The sequence below is a fragment of the Rattus rattus genome, chromosome 15, assembly GCF_011064425.1.
Source record: "Rattus rattus isolate New Zealand chromosome 15, Rrattus_CSIRO_v1, whole genome shotgun sequence".
NCBI lineage: Eukaryota > Metazoa > Chordata > Mammalia > Rodentia > Muridae > Rattus > Rattus rattus.
This window is the reverse complement of record NC_046168.1, coordinates 71,643,784-71,663,997: the sequence shown is the minus strand read 5'-3', so window position 1 is coordinate 71,663,997 and position 20,214 is coordinate 71,643,784. Positions and strand designations below refer to the sequence as shown.

The 20,214-nt window shown below is 40.3% G+C and overlaps 1 protein-coding gene across 3 annotated transcripts in view; it reads right to left on the bottom strand.

The window, feature by feature from the left end:
* Positions 1-1,083: 1,083 nt before the first annotated feature.
* Positions 1,084-20,214, bottom strand: part of LOC116884798 (cytochrome P450 4A12) — a 34,350-nt gene continuing 15,219 nt past the window's right edge. For 2 of the 3 annotated variants that reach the window (XM_032886033.1, XM_032886032.1), the window contains 8 exons: positions 9,483-9,607; positions 9,013-9,167; positions 8,493-8,599; positions 8,208-8,398; positions 7,974-8,107; positions 7,032-7,096; positions 6,808-6,884; positions 1,084-1,252 (listed from right to left, as the gene is read on the bottom strand). In XM_032886033.1, the coding sequence (XP_032741924.1) occupies positions 1,084-1,252; positions 6,808-6,884; positions 7,032-7,096; positions 7,974-8,107; positions 8,208-8,398; positions 8,493-8,599; positions 9,013-9,167; positions 9,483-9,607 (1,023 nt within the window). Of the gene's footprint in view, positions 1,253-6,807; positions 6,885-7,030; positions 7,097-7,973; positions 8,108-8,207; positions 8,399-8,492; positions 8,600-9,012; positions 9,168-9,482; positions 9,608-20,214 lie in introns of all 3 variants that reach the window. The other variant, XM_032886034.1, reaches the window with a different exon arrangement.

Here is a 20,214-nt window from a genome sequence, read left to right as displayed (position 1 = left end):
CATAAGAAGTGTGTTTCTTTCTCTGAGCTCTCAGACAAAAGCCCATTGTCTAAGCTTAGTGACAGAAGAACATAAAATTGTGTGAGTATAGTTATCAAATGTCACATGGGTTAGCCCTCCTGGAACATGTAGAATCCATATTGCCAGTCTGGAGGGGATACATAATACCACAGAGCACATGTCACCTTCATTCCTAGCCTCTTAACCTCCTAATGACTATTTTCCCACTAGTCTCTCTCTCTCTCTCTCTCTCTCTCTCTCTCTCTCTCTCTCTCTCTTCCCTCCCTCTCCTTCAAATAGTAAAGGAACAACACACCACGTTATGAATTTTATTGCAGGGGAGAGACAAGACTCTTAAAACATAAGCTGGTAGGTAGAGAATTTGAAGGTGAGATTTATATGGATAGAAGAGGTGACAGTCAGAGAAGGAATGTGTTAGGTTGCTGGAACAATGGCTCTTTCAGATATGCATGTCCTAATCTTGTCAGAATCAAGAACATGACCAGTATTACCACTTTATGCACAAAGTATACATACACATTGACAAGATGGAGAGATGACCTAGAGACAGAATAAGAGATGCTTAAAGATGGTGTTGGATTTTAACACTCAGATGGGCTTTTGCAACCTAGGAATGCAGCTATAGGTGATGGAAAAGGTAAAAGAGGCACAGAAATAACCAAGGGCAATGGTACTGCAATGACCTTAGCTTTATTCTAACGAAATCATAAAAAATACCTGATATCTAGAATTATAGGGCACATTTCAGCATAGGCAAACAGTAGAATGGAAGGAAATATGCAGAAAACAAGTCAGGGTGTAATTTAGGGAGATCATTAAGGTCAAAGGTCAAACATGAAGTCAGGTAGGGGACAAGTAGAGAGAAAAGCTGGTAGAAATTCCAGAAGTTGAGATAGAAAGACTGACAGACAAGGAGACCGGAAGCACAGCAGAAGGTGGGTGGAGGTGAACAAGGTGAGAAGAAAGAATGAGATGTGAGCAGATGGGGGTGGGGACAAGAGTGAGTGACAGAAAGACAAATGGCAGACAGCATGCTCTTGGAGCTGTCTTGTGCTGTGAAGATTATTGGAGCTTTTTGAGACGCAGGTAGATCCCATTCTTGGACTTCAACACAAGTCTTGGTATGGGGATTGGGATCCTGGTGGGATCTGGCAGCAGCTCAAAGCGGAGCAGGGTCAGGGCCACGGCCACCTTCAGTTCATTCATGGCAAACTGTTTCCCAATGCAGTTCCTAGGTCAGAAAGGTGCAATAAAATAACTGTCCTCAGGTTCTATTGTGAACTGTGTAGGCATTGTCCTCTGTGCCTAACAGAATGGGGCATCTAGGACAATCTTTTATAGGTCTCACCTTGACCCCTTTCCTTACAAGTCAATTGCACATATATACATACCTCTCCCTTGGACCTTAATTCTTGCTGTCCTTTTCTTTTATTGTCTTTTTTACTTTGGGGTTATAATTACAACCCTTCTCCCTTTCCTATCTTCTTTCCAAACTCTTCCATATAACCACCTAATCACTGCCACTCTTCTTGTTTCTCCTCACATAGTCCCTCTTCTTATCCCCCACTTCTCAGAGAGGTTTGAGCCCCTGCCCCCCAGTATCTCCCTACTCTGGCACACCAAGTCTCTGTAGGCTTAGGCATACCCTCTCCCATTGAGGCCAAACAAGGCAGTCTACTTAGGGGAACATATGTCACAGACAGGCTACAGCTTTAGGGATAGCCCCTGCTCCAGTTGTTGTGGGACCCACGTGAAGACTGAACTGCACATCTGCCTCATATGTGTGTAAGGGGGTTCATTTCAGCCTGTGTAGGCTCTTCAGTAGGTGGTTCAGTTTTTGAGAGCCCCCAAGGGTCCAGGTTAGTTGACTCTGTTGATCTTCCTGTGGAGGTCCTATGCCCTTTGGAGCCCTCAATCAAGCTCCATCCAATGTTTGATTATGAGTCTCTGCATCTGTTTCAGTGAGCTGCTGGGTGGAGCCTCTCAGAGGACAGATATGCTAGGCTCCTGTCATTAATGTCCTTTATTGCTGTCTTTATCTTTCACAATTCCCCCTGTATTCTACGACTGGCTCTAATCCTGCTTTGAGAGGCAAGGAATCATCCAGTTCAGACCAACCAGCCCTCTTAGTAGCATTCTTTGACTAGTTGACCCCTATCTTAAGAGTTTCTCATCCACAGTGCTCAGGACAACATGGGGAGGGGTGGATCACACTCTTAGGAATCATTGTCTTGGGGGCAAAGTCAATATGGTTCTAACCTAGGAGTCATATGCCAATGGAGAAATTCCTAGAAAACATATGGGCTAGGGGTCCTCAAACTCCTCCCACTCAGTGGTCAGACTCCAGTTCCTCCTCAGTCCACAGGACCTATAGGCCTTTAATTCTATTTCAGTACAGCCCCTGTATGTCACCACCCTCAGTTTTCTGCCTGGACTTATCTGGTTCCTCTCATTTCTCTCTCTCTTAATATTGACCATTCTATTCTACCAAACTAATAGGATGGTGTCTAGATGTCTCAGCTGCAATCACACCTCCTGTAAGTTATCCCCTCCCCACCTCCTACTATTCCAGCCCATACTTATCTCAGCAAATGTTGAGGCTGAGGAGAAACACATTCTCTCTGTCCTTCTCTCTGTGTGTCTCTCTTTCTCTCTTTCTGTCTCTCTCCCACCCTGTCCCTCTCTCTGTATCTCTCTATGTCTCTGTCCTCTTACCTCCCCCCGCCCCACCATACATGCTCAAGCTCAGAAAAATGAGCAGCAATTCCTCATCCTCTGTCAAGTTGTGCCATTGGTGCACTTCATTGGAGGCCACAGCTCAGTCCAGGACTTAGAACAGTATTAGGAATATTGATCATTCTACTAACTTCTCAGTGAGTAAAGGACAATATGAAAAAAGAAAGAAATTATGTCTGTTTCCCACAGGTGTGGCTGATTCTGTAGATGAGCTTTCTGTTCTTAGCATTCTTATTTATAATAGCCAGAAGCTGGAAAGATCCCAGATGCCCTTCAACAGAGGAATGGATACAGAAAATGTGGTGCATCTACACAATGGAATATTACTCAGCTAGCAAAAACAATGACTTTACGAAATTCATAGGCAAATGGATGGTACTGGAAAATGTCATCCTGAGTGAGGTAACCCAATCACAGAAAAACATACATGGTATGCACTCATTGATAAGTGGCTATTAGCCCAAATGCTTGATACTCTAGATGCACAGAACACATGAAAATCAAGAAGGATGTCCAAAATGCGAATGCTTCACTCCTTCTTTAAAAGGGGGACAAGAATACCCTTGGCATGAATAGGGAGGCAAAGTTTAGAACAGAGGCAGAAGGAACACCCATTCAGAGCCTGCCCCACATGTGGCCCATACATATACAGCCACCCAATTAGACAAGATGGATGAAGCAAAGAAATGCATGCTGACAGGTACCGGATGTAGATCTCTCCCAAGAGACACAGCCAGAATACAGCAAATACAGAGGCGAATGCCAGCAGCAAACCACTGAACTGAGAAGGGGACCCCAGTTGAAGGAAACAGAGAAAGGACTGGAAGAGCTTGAAGGGGCTCGAGACCCCATATGAACAACAATGCCAAGCAACCAGAGCTTCCAGGGACTAAGCCACTACCCAAAGACTATACATGGACTGACCCTGGGCTCCAACCTCATAGGTAGCAATGAATAGCCTAGTAAGAGCACCAGAGGAAGGGGAAGCCCTTGGTCCTGCCAAGACTGAACCCCCAGTGAATGTTATTGTTGGGGGGAGGGTGATAATGAGGGGAGGATAGGGAGGGGAAGCCCATACAGAGGGAGAGGGGTTAGGGGGATGTTTGCCCAGAAACCAGGAAGGGGAATAACAATCGAAATGTAAATAAGATGTACTAAAGTTAATAAAGATAAAAAAAACAATAACAGTCCTCAGGTTCTATTGTGAGCTGTGTAGGCATTGTCCTCTGTGCCTAACAGAATGGGGCATCTAGGGCAATATTTTATGGGTCTCACCCTGACCCCTTTCCTTACAAGTCATTCGCACATGTATACTTCTACCTTGGACCTTAATTCTTGCTGTCTTTTACTTTTATTGCATTTTTTACTTTGGGGTTATAATTACAACCCTTCTCCCTTTCCTATTTTCTTTCCAAACTCTTCCATATAACCACCTAATTCACTGCCACTCTTCCTGTTTCTACTAACATAGTCCCTCTTCTTATCCCCCACTTCTTCTCCTCAGAGAGGTTGGAGCCCCTGCCCCCCAGTATTTGCCCACTCTGGCACACCAAGTCTCTGTAGGCTTAGGCATACCCTCTCCCATTGAGGCCAAACAAGGCAGTCTACTTAGGGGAACATATGTCACAGACAGGCTACAGCTTTAGGGATAGCCCCTGCTCCAGTTGTTGTGGGACCCACGTGAAGACTGAGCTGCACATCTGCCTCATATGTGTGTAAGGGGGGCTCATTTCAGCCTGTGTAGGCTCTTCAGTAGGTGATTCAGTTTCTGAGAACCCACAAGAGTCTAGGTTAGTTGACTCTATTGATCTTCCTGTGGAGGTCCTATGCCCTTTGGAGCCCTCAATCAAGCTCCATCCAATGTCTGATTGTGAGTCTCTGCATCTGTTTCAGTGAGCTGCTGGGTGGAGCCTCTCAGAGGACAGATATGCTAGGCTCCTGTCTTTCATGTTCTTTCTTGCTGTCTTAATCTTTTACAAATACCCCTCTATTCTGAGACTGACTCTAATCCTGCTTTGAGAGGCAAGGAATCATCCAGTTCAGACCAGCCAGCCCTCTTAGTAGCAGTCTTTGACTAGTTGACTCCTCATCTTAAGTTTCTTATCCACCAGTGGGAATTTTACTGCTTAGGGCAACATGAAGAGGGGTGGATCACACTCTTAGGAATCAATGTCTTGGGGGCAAATTCAATATGGTTTTAACCTAGGAGTCAGATGCTAATAGAGAAGTTCCTAGAAAACATACCAAGTTAGGGGTCCTCAAACTCCTCCCACTCAGTGGTCAGACTCCAGTTCCTCCTCAGTCCACAGGACCTATAGGCCTTTAATTCTATTTCAGTATAGCCCCTATATGCCACCACCCTCAGTTTTCTGCCTGGACTTCACTGGTTCCCCTCAATTCTCTCTCTCTTAATATTGACCCTTCTATTCTACCAAACTAATAAGATGGTGTCTAGATGGCTCAGCTGCAGTCACACTTCCTGTAAGTTATCGCCTCCCCACCTCCTACCTTTCCAGCCCATACTTATATCAGCAAATGTTGAGGCTGAGGAGAAACACACTCTCTTTCTGTCTATCTCTCTGTGTGTGTCTCTGTGTCTCTCTCTCTCTGCCCCTCTCTCCATCTTTCTCTCTGCCTCTCTCCCACCCTGTCCCTCACTGTATCTCTGTCTGTCTCTGTCCCTTTACCCCCCGCCCCCATACATGTTTAAGCTCAGAAAAATGAGCAGCTATTCCTCATCCTCTGTCAAGCTGTGATATTGGTGTGCTTCTATGGAGGCCACAGCTCAGACCAGGGCTTAGGACAGTGTCAGGAATGTCCATCATTCTACTAACTTCTCAGTGAGTAAAGGATAGTATCAAAGAAGAAAGAAATGATATCTGTTTCCTACGGGTGTGGCTGGATCTGTAGATGAGCTTTCTGTTCTTGCTGCTGAACTGGAGGCACTTTTGTTACAGCATAGGAATTAGGCCAAGAAAAATAAATTTAATAAATACTTTTGTGTTTGGATTTTACTAATTTTAAAAATTAAAATTCATTAGAGTACACAAAAGGTAACCTTTTACGGTAATTGAACTACCTGATTCTCTTCTATTTGTCAATGACCTCATCACGATTTCTAACTGAGCCCTAAGAGGAAGTGTTCACCCCTAGGTAAACTTATCCTAGATAAACAATATGCTCACAGCCTGCTCTATGATAATTGATTTGGCATGGTAGAAGTCACAGAACTGTGGACAGAGAATGCATTCCTTGTCTTCATTACTTCCTTGGCATTTTGCATTCTACAAGATGATTGAGACCTTCAGCCTTTACTCATTTCTGAGCAGCTCTCTGCACTGTAACTTTCTAGCTCAACAGCTCTTTCAGGCATGTTTGTTAGTGTACACATTAGTACATGTTATGCAAGGTTATGTCTCATATACTCTTCCCAATTTCCAAAGCTGGTAAGTGGACCACAGCCCTACAGTGTAAACTTCTCTCCAAATTTTGCTCATTGGGATTCCAGACGTATTAATATGCAGTAGAAATTTTGTTGGGCTAGAAAATAAACTATATAGAAGCAGACTCATTGGTATCCACCCTACCACAGTGGGCTCTCAACTTTTCCATACATGGCTTCAACACAATTCTAAAAACACAAAAAAGTGTTTTTATAGTCATTGTTGATCGATAAATTAAACAGAAGTGGCAGGATGTGTTGAGAGTAATGGAGACATACATTCATCCTTTAACATATGTAAAAGATGAGGGAAACAAATGCCTGAGAGCCAGTTTGCACAAGAAAGCCTAAGTATGAAGATGCATATTCTAGAAATGGTGAAAATTTCAACATACACTGAAGTTAGAAGCACACACTGATGCAAAGTGTAGTCTGTCAAATCCCCAAGATGCACCCTTAAATACCAACTCTTTTGGGGGACACAGAAAATGACCCCCACCTGCAAGCACCTGAAGATGTCACATAGGAACCCAGGGAATCACAGATACTGTATATGTACCCAGAGACTACCCTTGTCTCCATTCCTTACACAAAATGTAACACCTCACCTTGCTCCTCCTGAGAAGGGCAGGAATGAGTGGCTGTGTCGGGAAGACTCTGGTGCAAATCGATAAGGGTCAAACACCTGCAGTGTGAATACCAGATTCAGGGTAAGCAGAAATCAAACTCCTGCTTTTGACTTATGAAGGAACCAAATGATCAGGAGTGAGAGTTGGGGAGGGTGTTGGTCCTGAGATATCTTCCCGTGACCTTCTCCCATCTCCCATTTTACCTCTGGATTTGGCCACACAGTTGGGTTGTGATGAAGGCCATAAATGTAGAGCATGACTGTGATACCTGTGAGTGAGTGGTACAAAGAAAGACTTGTTATGCCGATGGGTAGGGCACTAGCTCCCTTATTCAGCAGAGAATATGCACACACACACACACACACACACACACACATGGTCTGCATGCTGGAATCATCATTTTGATCACAGAGACGTAGGATGGGCTGAAGTAGGTAAAGCACTGAGTGTGAGTTACTTGTCTAAAACCATGAGCCTGGGTGTTAGAAAAAGAAAGCATTTGAGAATCACTATTATATTAAGTAAATAATAACTCTCTTTCATCAAATGCCTTTCCTGAGTCTCTGGCACACTCAAAATTCACAGGCAGCTTCCAAAAGCAACTATTGTATGCCCATTTTTAAGATAAGATTCTGGAGCCTCAGCAAACTGATTACCTATTCTTGTTCACACAGCTTCACTGTGGCACAAGGGGAAATCATGCCCAATGATAATAGATTATGTGGTTATTTTTCTACCATGATACGGAACTATCAGGTGAGCTCTCCCATCAGCTTGAGGAATCCTCAGACAATGGAATATGTTTCATCCATGACATATGAATTCCTGAAATTTCTCATTTGCCTTCACCCACAGAAAGAAACATATCTTCCAAACACTTGTCTAGTACATTTTGCATGGAGTAATAATTTAGAAACTAATGCCTAAAGGCTCAAGTTCAATATAGAGATTGGCATTTATTTCCTGAGATTTTTCTGAAGTCTAACTGTATGTAAAGCACTTCACACACTGCCTTCTAACTTAAAGTAAAATTCCTTCCAACACTACTGATAAGACATGGGAAATCCATTAGAGATTTCACTAGTTCAAAACTGCTGAAGAACCTTCTTCTTTGTCCCTGCTGAGATGGTCTGGGGACTCCATACCTTTGGGTAAAGAGCGTCCATCCGGGAAGGTGACAGGTGTGCTGAGCATTCTGCTCACAGATGGTACAGGTGGGTAGATCCTCAGAGCCTCCTTGATGCACATGGTGGTATAGGGCATCTTGTCCAGGTCGTCCCTGAAACGAGGCCCATCTGAAAGTCACACAGAGCTAGGACAACCAGGAGCTTCCCATTAACAGAAGACAGAAATCTCATCCATATTGAGCTCCCACTCACCAGGTGATAGAAGCTCCATCTCCTAGGAGACTCTGGATCTCCTTCCTGCATCTCTGCTGGTGTTCAGGATTTGTGGCCAAAGCATAGAAGATCCAAGAGATACCGCTAGCTGTGGTGTCATGGCCCTCGAACATGAAGGTATCCACTTCAGCACGCAGGTCCTTATCAGATAAGCTGCTTCCATTTTCTATCTGGATAAGGCCACAGATGAGAAAGTAATGTTTTCTTTTTATTCTGTGATTCTAGACCAAGTCTCAAGTCTCTCATGTGGTTTCCTACACTCACTCTGGCAAACAGAAGGATGTCCAGGAAATCCAATCGTCTTTTCTGCTTAACCTTTTCCAACTCTTCCTCGTCCTGAAGTTGAGCCTTCCTTGATTTGATCACTTGGTCTGTCCAAGCATAGTAGATACCAGGCAGAGATGAAAGCACCATTCCTAAGAGGCCCATGTGCCCTCTTTCCCGACCTCTACTCCCCTAGAGGCTGGGATGCATATGGCTCAGGGTTGGTTAAGTTGTGAGAAGCCAACGCACCTGACAGAGACTAGGCTGCCCCTCGGGATAACAACTAGAGAAGATCTTTTTGGATCTTGCTGGGATGATTTTACTTAATAGCACCAATGTGATGCCTCAAGTAATCACTACATATCCTACACCTTAGCTTCCTTGTGCTAAGAAAGTACCCAGATGAATTCATCTTTCATTCTCTAGAGGGCCAAAAGACCTGTCTCAGCCTCAGAGATTTTGGTGGGCCTATTTAGGCTGACCCTGGTAAAAGAGGGCAGAGAAAAGAACCAGACAGAACCTGTGTAATCATGGGCAAGTTGCCAGGCACTGCGGGCCTTGCGGCCATTAGAGGTCAGACTATAGATGATGTCATTCTGGTGAAAGATGTTCCGTATACGGAAAAAAGAGAGGTAGTTCAGGTCCCCAACTGCCTTGATGTAGGACTTGTATTTTCTGTGAACACAAAAGTACAGAACAGTGGTAAGGAGATAAGACACAAAGACAGAGCAATAATTCCCTTAATTTGGACAGAGATAATACTAGGATGCATGTTGTTTCTGTGTTCTAACCCCTGTAATCACCAGGTCTTTAGAAGATGGCATGGCCATTCAGGCTTCCACCTGTCTGGAAATCTGTGGTGTATCTGAGGCAGGGTAGAGATTCTTGTGTTTTGTGGATGTTAGTATCTAAGCTGTTCCATCTGCTTCTCAGATGAGGCCACACTAGTTGGCAAGACCAAAGACTCTATAGTTCAGCAGTATTACTCACCTGTCCAACTGGACACTGCTCTCTTGACTGAAGGCACACTTCATGATGGTGTCCAAGGTCATCAGGGTGATGTGTTGGAAGATCTCCAGGGTGGAATCCTGTCCAACAATCTGTTCCCATTTATCCTGTAATGGAAGTAGAGAACTGACTTCACATCTCCCAGAAGACTGGTGATAACTAGAACAGACTCATTTCCTTCATCTGTAGATATGACTTTATGATTCCCTGTATCAGAGGTTGTGATGGCTGATTTTCATTGTCAACTTAGTTAAATTAAGAAACAGCAAAGGGACTCCCTGTGAACACAGGGTGTTCTGACCAGGGAAGTAGGTAGGCTAATTGCATATGTTTTTTTCTCTTCTGTAGATCTTCACTTCTTCCTCCTTTCCTCTAAGTCCAATCCCCTACTTTCATACCCAGCTCCTTACAGAATTTTCTTCTCACTTTCTGCCCCCATCCTGGAGGAACACCCTGCTTTCCTCCGTCTTCTAAAACCCTTCAAGCCCATCTAATCCCAAGTCTCATGTCCCAGTACTCAAAAACAGATTTTACTTGGAATCCCCAGTGCTCATAGCTATCAGGATTTCTAAGTGGCAAGAAACAACCACAACATTCTCCTAAAAAAAAACATAGAGGAAACAGAAACTGGAAACAGAAACTGAGGAATAAATCACCTATTCAACAAAGACAAGATTTGTTATCATCACCTAGGACTCTAATCTTCCCAATCCCAGTTGCCTCGCTGCCAGCATAAAGCCACAAACAATAACAGCCAGGACAATCTGTCCTGCAACTCTCCACAGCTGGTCCTGAATATTACAATGTAGTTAAAGTACAAGTACAAGACCTTGAAGTACTCTTTATAAATGCAATAGAGGTCCTTAAAGAGGAAACAAACTCCTTAAAGAAATCTATGAAAACACAGCAATACGTGGAAGAAAATGAACAAAACCACTTAAATCCTGAAAGTGAAAATAGAATCAATAAGGGAAACTGAGGGGACTGGAGAGATGGCTCAAATGTCAAGACCACTGACTGTTCTTCCAGAGATCTTGAGTTCAATTCCCAGCAACCACATGGTGGCTCACAACCATCTGTAACGGGATTTGATGCCCCTTTCTGGTGTGCTGAAGACAATTACAACATACTCATATACATAAGTAAACAATTCTTTAAAAAAGAGTTCATCTTAAAAAAAAAAAACGAAAGAAAAAAAACTGAAGGAAATCTGTAAATAAAAAATTTAGGAACTTCAACGGGAACCAGAGAGGCAAGACTCACAAACAGAATACAAGAAGTGGAAAAGAAAATCCCAGGCACTGAGAACACAATAGAAGAAATGATACATCCGTCACAGAAAATCTTAAGTCTAAAAAGTTCCTGGGACAAAACATCCAAGGAATCTAGGATACCATGAAAAGACAGAATCTAAGAATAATAGGAAAAGATAAGGAAAAAAAAACTCAGGTCAAAGTGAGATAATTTTTCAACAAAATCATAAAAGATAATTTCCCGAATCTAAAGATGGAGATGCCTATCAGTGTATAAAAAGCACACAGAACTCCAAATACATATAACAAGAAAAGAAAGTCCCCTCGGCACAATACTCAAAGTACTAAATTACAGAACAAAGAAAAACTATTAACAGCTACAAAAGGGAAAGTCCAAGTCACATATAAAGTATTAGAACTGCACCTTACTTATCAGTGAAAACTGGACAGCAGGAACTGGATAAATGTGCTTAAGACTATATAAGATTAAAAATGCCAGCCCCAGCCAAATGTTCAATAACCTTGGATGGAAAAAAAAAGACATCCCATGGTAAAAACAAATTTAACTTCTATTCTTTCTTCAAATCCAGTCTTACAAAAGGTGCTAGAAAATAAACTCCAAGCTAAAGAACTACATCCAAGAAAACACAGGGAACAAATTATCTCAAACCAGTAAAGTCAAAAAAGGGAAACATGCCCCCCCACAATTACCATCACTAGCAACAACAACAAGAAAATGATAGGAATCAAAAATTATTGGTTATTTATATTTCTCTACATCAACTCTCCGAATTCCCCAATAAAAGGTCTAAGAGAGTGGATGTGAAACAGGATCCACACTTTTGCTGTATTCAAGCAACAAATATTAACATCACCTCAAGGTAAATGGTTGGAAAAATTTATTCTGAGCCAGTGCACCTAAGAAACAAGCTGGTGTGCACATTTTTATATCTGACTAGATAATCTTCAAACAAAAAGTAATTAGAAGAGGTAGGAAAGAACACTATGTACTTGTTAAAGTCAATAACCCTCAAGATGACATTATCATTCTTACCATCTATGCCCCAAACACAAGAGCACTCAAGTGTATAAAAAAATTACTACAGCTTAAATCACATATTAATACAACCACACTGATAGTGGAAGACTTTAATATCCTACCCTCACCTGTAATCCACACCAAAATAAACAGAAACTATGGCACTTACTGCTATTATAATCCAAATGGACCTAATGTATTTACAGAACATTTCATCTAAAGCCAAAAGAATAGACCTTATTCTTAGCATCTCATAAAACTTTCTTCATAATTGGACACATATTCAGAGAGAAAACAAGTCCCAAAATATACAAGAAAACTTAGATAACACCCTGCATCCTATATGATCACCACAGGCTAAAGCTGCATACCAGCAACAATAGAAGCACAGAAAACTTACAAACTCAGAGAAGCTGAATAACAAAAAGTGTGTCAAGACAGAAATTAAGAATGAAATTGAGGCCTTACCTCTTTGAACTCAGGATACTATTATATTAGTCTTCTCTATAGCTGGAAAGATGGCTTAGAGGGTGAGAGGGCTTGCTACTCTTCCAAGGTGGCTGAATTTGCTGATACTCACCTGTAATATCAGCTGTCAGCTCTAGGTCTGATGCTCTCTTCTGCTCACCTCTCAAACACACACACACAGCACACATACACACACACACACACACACACACACGCACACACGCACACACACACAAGCACACACACACAAGCACACAAACACACTAGCCCATACAAGCACACACAGACATATACACACACACATACAAGCACACACACACACACACACACACACACAAACACTATACTAAATAAAACAAAGAATAAACATACATTTAAAAAATTACAACTCTTCTCCTGGTTTCCAGAATTCCAATAAAAGTATCTTGACATGTGTAATTATTATTCAAGCATAAAAGATATGTTTTGAACTCAGATCTATTTTAACCATTCTTCCCATTCTTGTAGGCCACATAAATTAATATAAAACAGAAAATAAAATATCAGCTTGGTGTTTCCTAAAATCTACTTTTGTTATTCAAAGATTATGTTCATAAATTAGTATAAATTAGCATAAAATGCTTATCAATGAAAGTGGTAATTACATTAAAGTATGGTAAATTGGAAGACTTTTAGACTATAAATCTCTTCAAAATGATACATTCTATTCCTTTAAATATTGTACAGCATTTGCATTATCTGGAAGAAATTGCCTTGTGCCTAAGAAATACCTACATTATTGTATTATTTCTGGTTATATTCCTCATTATGTACTTACAAATTGTATGAGTGTTCTCTAAATAATGTATATCTGTAATGAAAAGTTGCAAAAAGTTAATTGTCAAACAGTGCGGGAAAAAAAGGAAAGAAATCAAAGTCTTTCTAGAGTTGGACAAAAAGGAACACACAATAAACACAAATGTACAGGACACAATAAGGCAGTGCTGAGGGGGTAAGTTTATACTACTAATTGCCTACATAAAAAAATTGGAAAGATCCCATAATAGCAACTTAAAACACTAGAAAATTTTAGGACAAAAAAATAAGGAATGACACCCAAAGCCATAGGCAGCAAGAAATAATCAAACTCAGAGTTGAAGTCAATAAAGTAGAAACAAACAAAAATATATAGAGGACCAAGAAACAAACAAGCAAACAAACAAAAAACCAAACCAGAATTGTTTCTTTGAGAAAATCAATAAGATTGACAAACCTTATCCAAATTATGAAGGCAGAGAGAGATGATGCAATTGAACAAAAATAGAAATTAAAAAGTGGGTATAACAACAGACATTTAGGAAGTCCAGAGAATCATAAGGACATATTTTAAAAACCTGTGCTCTACCAGATTGGAAAATCTAAAAGAATTGGATATCTTTCTCAGTACTTACTACTTACCGAAGTTAAATCAAGACCAGATAAGCAATTTACATAGAACTACAACCCTTACTAAAATAGAAGTCATTAAAAGCCTCCCAAAACAAACAAATGCCCAGGGGTAGGTTTAGCATAGAATTCTACCAGACTTTCAAAGAATAGTTATTGCCAACACTCCTCAAAGAATGACACAAAACAGAATTTTGCTGAATTCTTCTTATGAGACCACAATTATTTACCCTAATAGCCAAATCACAAAGAACGAAAAAGGAAAGGGAATTATAGACCAATTTCCCTTATAGATGAAAAAATACTCAATAAAGTACTTGTGACTGAATCCAAGAACATACAAAAAAAGATTCTACCATAATCGAGTAGGCTTCATACCAGAGATGTAGGGGTGGTTTAGCATATGAAAATCAGTCAATGAAATCCATAATGCAAACAGACTGAAAGGCAAAACTCAGACAATCATCTCATTAGAATCAGAATGGGACAATGACAAAATTCAACATCCCTTTATAATAAAAGTCCTGGAGAGATCAGAGATATACGATCAACATAAAAAAAGGAAGTTTACAGCAATCCCATAGCCAACATCAACTTAAGTGGAGAGAAACTCAAAGCAATTCTACTAGAATTATGTTGTCCACTCTTTTCATACCTATTCAATATAGCACTTGAAGTCTTAGCTAAAGAAATAGGAGAACTAAACTATATCCAGGGGATACAAGTAGAAAGGGAAGAAGTCAAAGAATCTATATTTGAAGATGACATGTTAGTATTCATAAGTGACTCAAAATTTTTCTCCAAGAAACTCCTACAGCTAATAAACTCTTTCAGTAAAGTAGCAGGATACAAAGCAAACTCACAAAAAATCAGTAGCCCTGCTAAAGACAAGTAACAGACAGTCTGAGGAATAAATCCTGGAAACAACACCTTTTGCTATAGCCTCAAATAATAAAAATATCTTGAAGTTCCTCTAACCAAGAAGGACTTGTATGATACAAACTTTAAATCGTTGAAGAAAGAAATTGAAGAAGATGCCTGAAGGTGGAAGATGTCTCATATTTATGGATCAAAAGGATTAATACAGCAAAGTGGACATCCTACCTAAATCAATCTACAGAGTCAATGCAATCCCCATCAAAATTTCAACATAATTCTTCACTGATTTTGAAAGACAATTCCCAGCTTCATATAGAAGCACACACATACACATTCACTCACCTCCTCACACACAAAATAGAGAGCTATGTAAACCAATTATGAATAATAAAGAAGGGCTGGGGCTATCACCACCCTTGATTTCAAGTTTTACTGTAAAACTATAGTTTAATAAAAACAGCATGATACTGGCACAAAAAACAGGCACATTGATCAAAGGGATCAAATTGAAGACATGAGCATAAATCCACATACCTATGGACACATGAATTTTTTTATATAGAAGCCAAGGATACCCACTGCAACAAAGATAGCACCCTCAACAAATGGTGCTGATCTAACTGTGTGGCTATATGTAAAAGTATCCAAATTGATCCATACTTATCACCCAATGCAAAACTGAACTCACAGTTGATCATGATGATAAAGGACTTCAAGAAAGACATGAAGAACTCTCTTAGAGAAACTCAGGAAAACATAAATAAACAAGTAGAAGCCTATAGAGAGGAATCACAAAAATCCCTGAAAGAATTCCAAGAAAACACAATCAAACAGTTGAAGAAATTAAAAATGGAAATAGAAGCAATAAGGAAAGAACACAGGGAAACAACCCTGGATATAGAAAACCAAAGGAAGAGACAAGGAGCTATAGATACAAGCATCACCAACAGAATACAAGAGATAGAAGAGAGAATCTCAGGAGCAGAAGATTCCATAGAAATCATCGACACAACTGTCAAATATAATGTAAAACTGAAAAAGCTACTGTTCCAAAATGTATAGGAAATCTAGGACTCAATGAGAAGATCAAACCTAAGAATAATAGGTATAGAAGAGACTGAAGACTCCCAGTTCAAAGGACCAGTAAATACCTTCAATAAAATCATAGAAGAAAACTTCCCTAATCTAAAGAAATAGATGCCCGTAAACATACAAGAAGCCTACAGAACTCCAAATAGATTGGCCCAGAAAAGAAAATCCTCCAGTCACATAATAGTCAAAACACCAAATGCACAAAATAAAGAAAGAATATTAAAAGGAGTAAGGGAGGGGTTGGGGATTTAGCTCAGTGGTAGAGCGCTTGCCTAGCAAGTGGAAGGCCCTGGTTTCAGTCCCCAGCTCCGAAAAAAAGAAAAAAGAAAAAAAAAGCAGTAAGAGAAAAAGGTCAAGTAACATATAAAGGCAGACCTATCAGAATTACAGAAGACTTCTTGCCAGAGACTATGAAAGCCAAAAGATCCTGGACAGATGTCATACAGACCCTAAGAGAAAACAATGCCATCCCAGGTTATTGTGTCCTGCAAAACTCTCAATTAACGTAGATGGAGAAACCAAGATATTCTATGACAAAACCAAATTTACACAATATCTTTCTGCAAATCCAGCAATACAATGGATAATAAATGGTAAAGCCCAACATAAGGAGGCGAGCTACACCCTAGAAAAAGCAAGAAACCAATCGTATGGCAACAAAACAAAGAGAAGAAAAGCACACAAACATAATCTCACATCCAAATATGAATACAACAGGAAGCAATAATCACTATTCCTTAATATCTCTCAACATCAATGGCCTCAACTCCCCAATAAAAAGACATAGATTAACAAACTGGATATGCAACGAGGACCCTGCATTCTGCTGCCTACAGGAAACACACCTCAGAGACAAAGACAGACACTACCTCAGAATGAAAGGCTGGAAAAGAACTTTCCAAGCAAATGGTCGGAAGAAGCAAGCTGGAGTAGCCATTCTAATATCAAATAAAATCAATTTTCAACTAAAAGTCATCAAAAAAGATAAGGAAGGACACTTCTTATTCATCAAAGAAAAAAATCCATCAAGATGAACTCTCAGTCTAAATATCTATGCTCCAAATACAAGGGCACCTACATACGTAAAAGAAACCTTACTAAAGCTCAAAACACACATTGCACCTCACACAATAATAGTAGGAGATTTCAACACCCCACTCTCATCAGTGGACATATCCTGGAAACAGAAATTAAACAGAGACATAGACAGACTAAGAGAAGTCATGAACCAAATGGACTTAACAGATATTTATAGAACATTCTATCCTAAAGCGAAAGGATATACATTCTTCTCAGCACCTCATGGTACTTTCTCCAATATTGACCATATGATTGGTCACAAAACAGGCCACAACAGACACAGAAAGATAGAAATAATCCCATGCGTCCTATCAGACCACATGGGCTAAAGCTGGTCTTCAATAACAATAAGGGAAGAACGCCCACATATACATGGAGGTTGACCAATGCTCTACTCAATGATAACCTGGTCAAGGAAGAAAGAAAGAAAGAAATTAAAGACTTCTTAGAATTTAGTGAAAATGAAGGTACAACATTCCCAAATTTATGGGACACAATGAAAGCTGTGCTAAGAGGAAAACTCATAGCTCTGAGTGCCTGCAGAAAGAAACAGGAGAGAGCATATGTCAGCAGCTTGACAGCACACCTAAAAGCTCTAAAACAAAAAGAAGAAAATACACTCAGAAGGAGTAGAAGGCAGGAAATAAGCAACTCAGACCTGAAAGTAGAAACAAAAAGGACCATACAAAGAATCAACAGAAACAAACGTTGGTTCTTTGAGAAAAATGTACAAGATAGATAAACCCTTAGCTAGAATAACAAGAAGACACAGAAGTGTGTCCAAATTAACAAAATCAGAAATGAAAAGGGAGACATAACTACAGAATCAGTGGAAATTCAAAAAATCATGAGATCCTACTTACAAAAGCCTATATTCAACAAAACTTAAAAACCTGTAGAAAATGGACAATTTCTTAGACAGATACCAGGTACCAATGTTAAATCAGGAACAGATAAACCAGTTAAACAACCCCATAACTCTTAAGGAAATAGAAGCAGTCATTAAAGTTCTCCCAACCAAAAAGAGCCCAGGTCGAGATGGGTTCAGTGCAGAATTCTATCAGACCTTCATAGAAGACCTCATACTACTATCCAAACTATTCCACAAAATTGAAACAGATGGAGAACTACTGAATTCCTTCTATGAAGCCACAATTACTCTTATACCTAAACCACACCAAGACCCAACAAAGAAAGAGAACTTTAGACCAATTTCCCTTATGAATATCGATGCAAAAATACTCAATAAAATTCTGGCAAACTGAATCCAAGAGCACATCAAAACAATCATCCACCATGATCAAGTAGATTTCATCCCAGGCATGCAGGGATGGTTTAATATATGGAAAGCCATAAACGTGATCCATAATATAAACAAACTGAAAGAACAAAACCACATGATCATTTCATTAGATGCTGAGAAAGCATTTGACAAAATTCAACACCCCTTCATGATAAAAGTCCTGGAAAGAATAGGAACACAAGGCCCTTACCTAAACATACTAAAAGCCATATACGGCTAACCAGTTGCTAACATTAAACTAAATGGAGAGAAACTTGAAGCAATGCCACTAGAATCAGGGACTATACAAGGCTGCCCACTCTCTCCCTACTTATTCAATACAGTTCTTGAAGTTCTAGCCAGAGCAATTGGACAACAAAAGGAGATCAATGGGATTCAGATTGGGAAAGAAGTCAAAATATCACGATTTGCAGATGAAATGATAGTATATCTAAGTGATCCCAAAAGTTCCACTAGAGAACTACTAAACCTGATAAACACCTTCAGAAAAGTGGCTGTCTATAAAATAAACTCAAATAAATCAGTAACCTTCCACTACACAAAAGAGAAACAAGCCGAGAAAGAAAATAAGGAAACGACACCCTTCATAATAGTCTCAAATGATATAAAATACCTTGGTGTGACTTTAACTAAGCAAGTGAAAGATCTGTACAATAAGAGCTTCAAGCATCTGAAAGAAGAAATTGAAGACTTCAGAAGATGGAAAGATCTCCCATACTCATGGATTGGCAGGATTAATACAAGAAAACTGGCCATTTTAACAAAAGTGATCTACAGATTCAATGCAATCCCCATAAAAATACCAATCCAATTCTTCCAAGAGTTAGACAGAACAATTTGCAAATTCATCTGGAATAACAAAAAACCCAGGATAGCTAAAACTATCCTCAACAATAAAAGGACTTCATGGGGAATCAGTATCCCTAAACTCAAGGAGTATTACAGAGCAATAGTGATAAAAAACTGCATGGTAGTGGTACAGAGACAGACAGATAGACCAGTGGAATAGAATTGAAGACCCAGAAATGAACCCACACACCATGGTCACTTGGTTTTTGACAAAGGAGCCAAAACTATCCAATGGAAAAAAGATAGCATTTTCAGCAAATGGTGCTGGTTCAACTGGAGGTCAACATGTTGAAGAATGCAGATCAATCCATGCTTATTACCCTGTACAAAGCTTAAGTCCAAGTGGATCAAGGACCTCCACATCAAACCAGATACACTCAAACTAATAGAAGAAAAAGTGGGGAAGCATCTCGAACACATGGGCAGTGGAGAAAATTTCCTGAACAAAACACCAATGGCTTATGCTCTAAGATCAAGAATCGACAAATGAGATCTCATAAAACTGCAAAGCTTCTGTAAGGCAAAGGACACTGTGGTTAGGACAAAATGGTAACCAACAGATTGGGAAAAGATCTTTACCAATCCTACAAGAGATAGAGGTCTTATATCCAAAATATAAAAAGAACTCAAGAAGTTAGACCGCAGGGAGACAAATAACCCTATTAAAAAATGGGGTTCAACACATGGTATGCACTCATTGATAAGTGGCTATTAGCCCAAATGCTTGAATTGCCCTAGATGCACAGAACACATGAAACTCAAGACAGATGATCAAAATGCGAATGCTTCACTCCTTCTTTAGAAGGGGAACAAGAATACCCTTGGCAGGGAATAGGGAGGCAAAGATTAAAACAGTGGCAGAAGGAACACCCATTCAGGACCTGTCCCACAGGTGGCCCATACATATACAGCCACCCAATTAGACAAGATGGATGAAGCAAAGAAGTGCAGGCCAACAGGAACCGGATGTAGATCTCTCCTGAGAGACAGAGCAAGAATACAGCAAATACATAGGCGAATGCCAGCAGCAAACCACTGAACTGAGAACGGGACCCCCGTTGAAGGAATCTTAGAAAGGACTGAAAGAGCTTGAAGGGGTTCGAGACCCCATATGAACAACAATGCCAACCAACCAGAGCTTCCAGGGACTAAGCCACTACCCAAAGACTATACATGGACTGACCCTGGGCTCCAACCTCATAGGTAGCTATGAATGGCCTAGTAAGAGCACCAGTGGAAGGGGAAGCCCTTGGTCCTGCCAAGACTGATCCCTGGGTGAACGTAATTGTTGGGGGTAGGGCAGCAATGGGGGGAAGATGGGAAGGG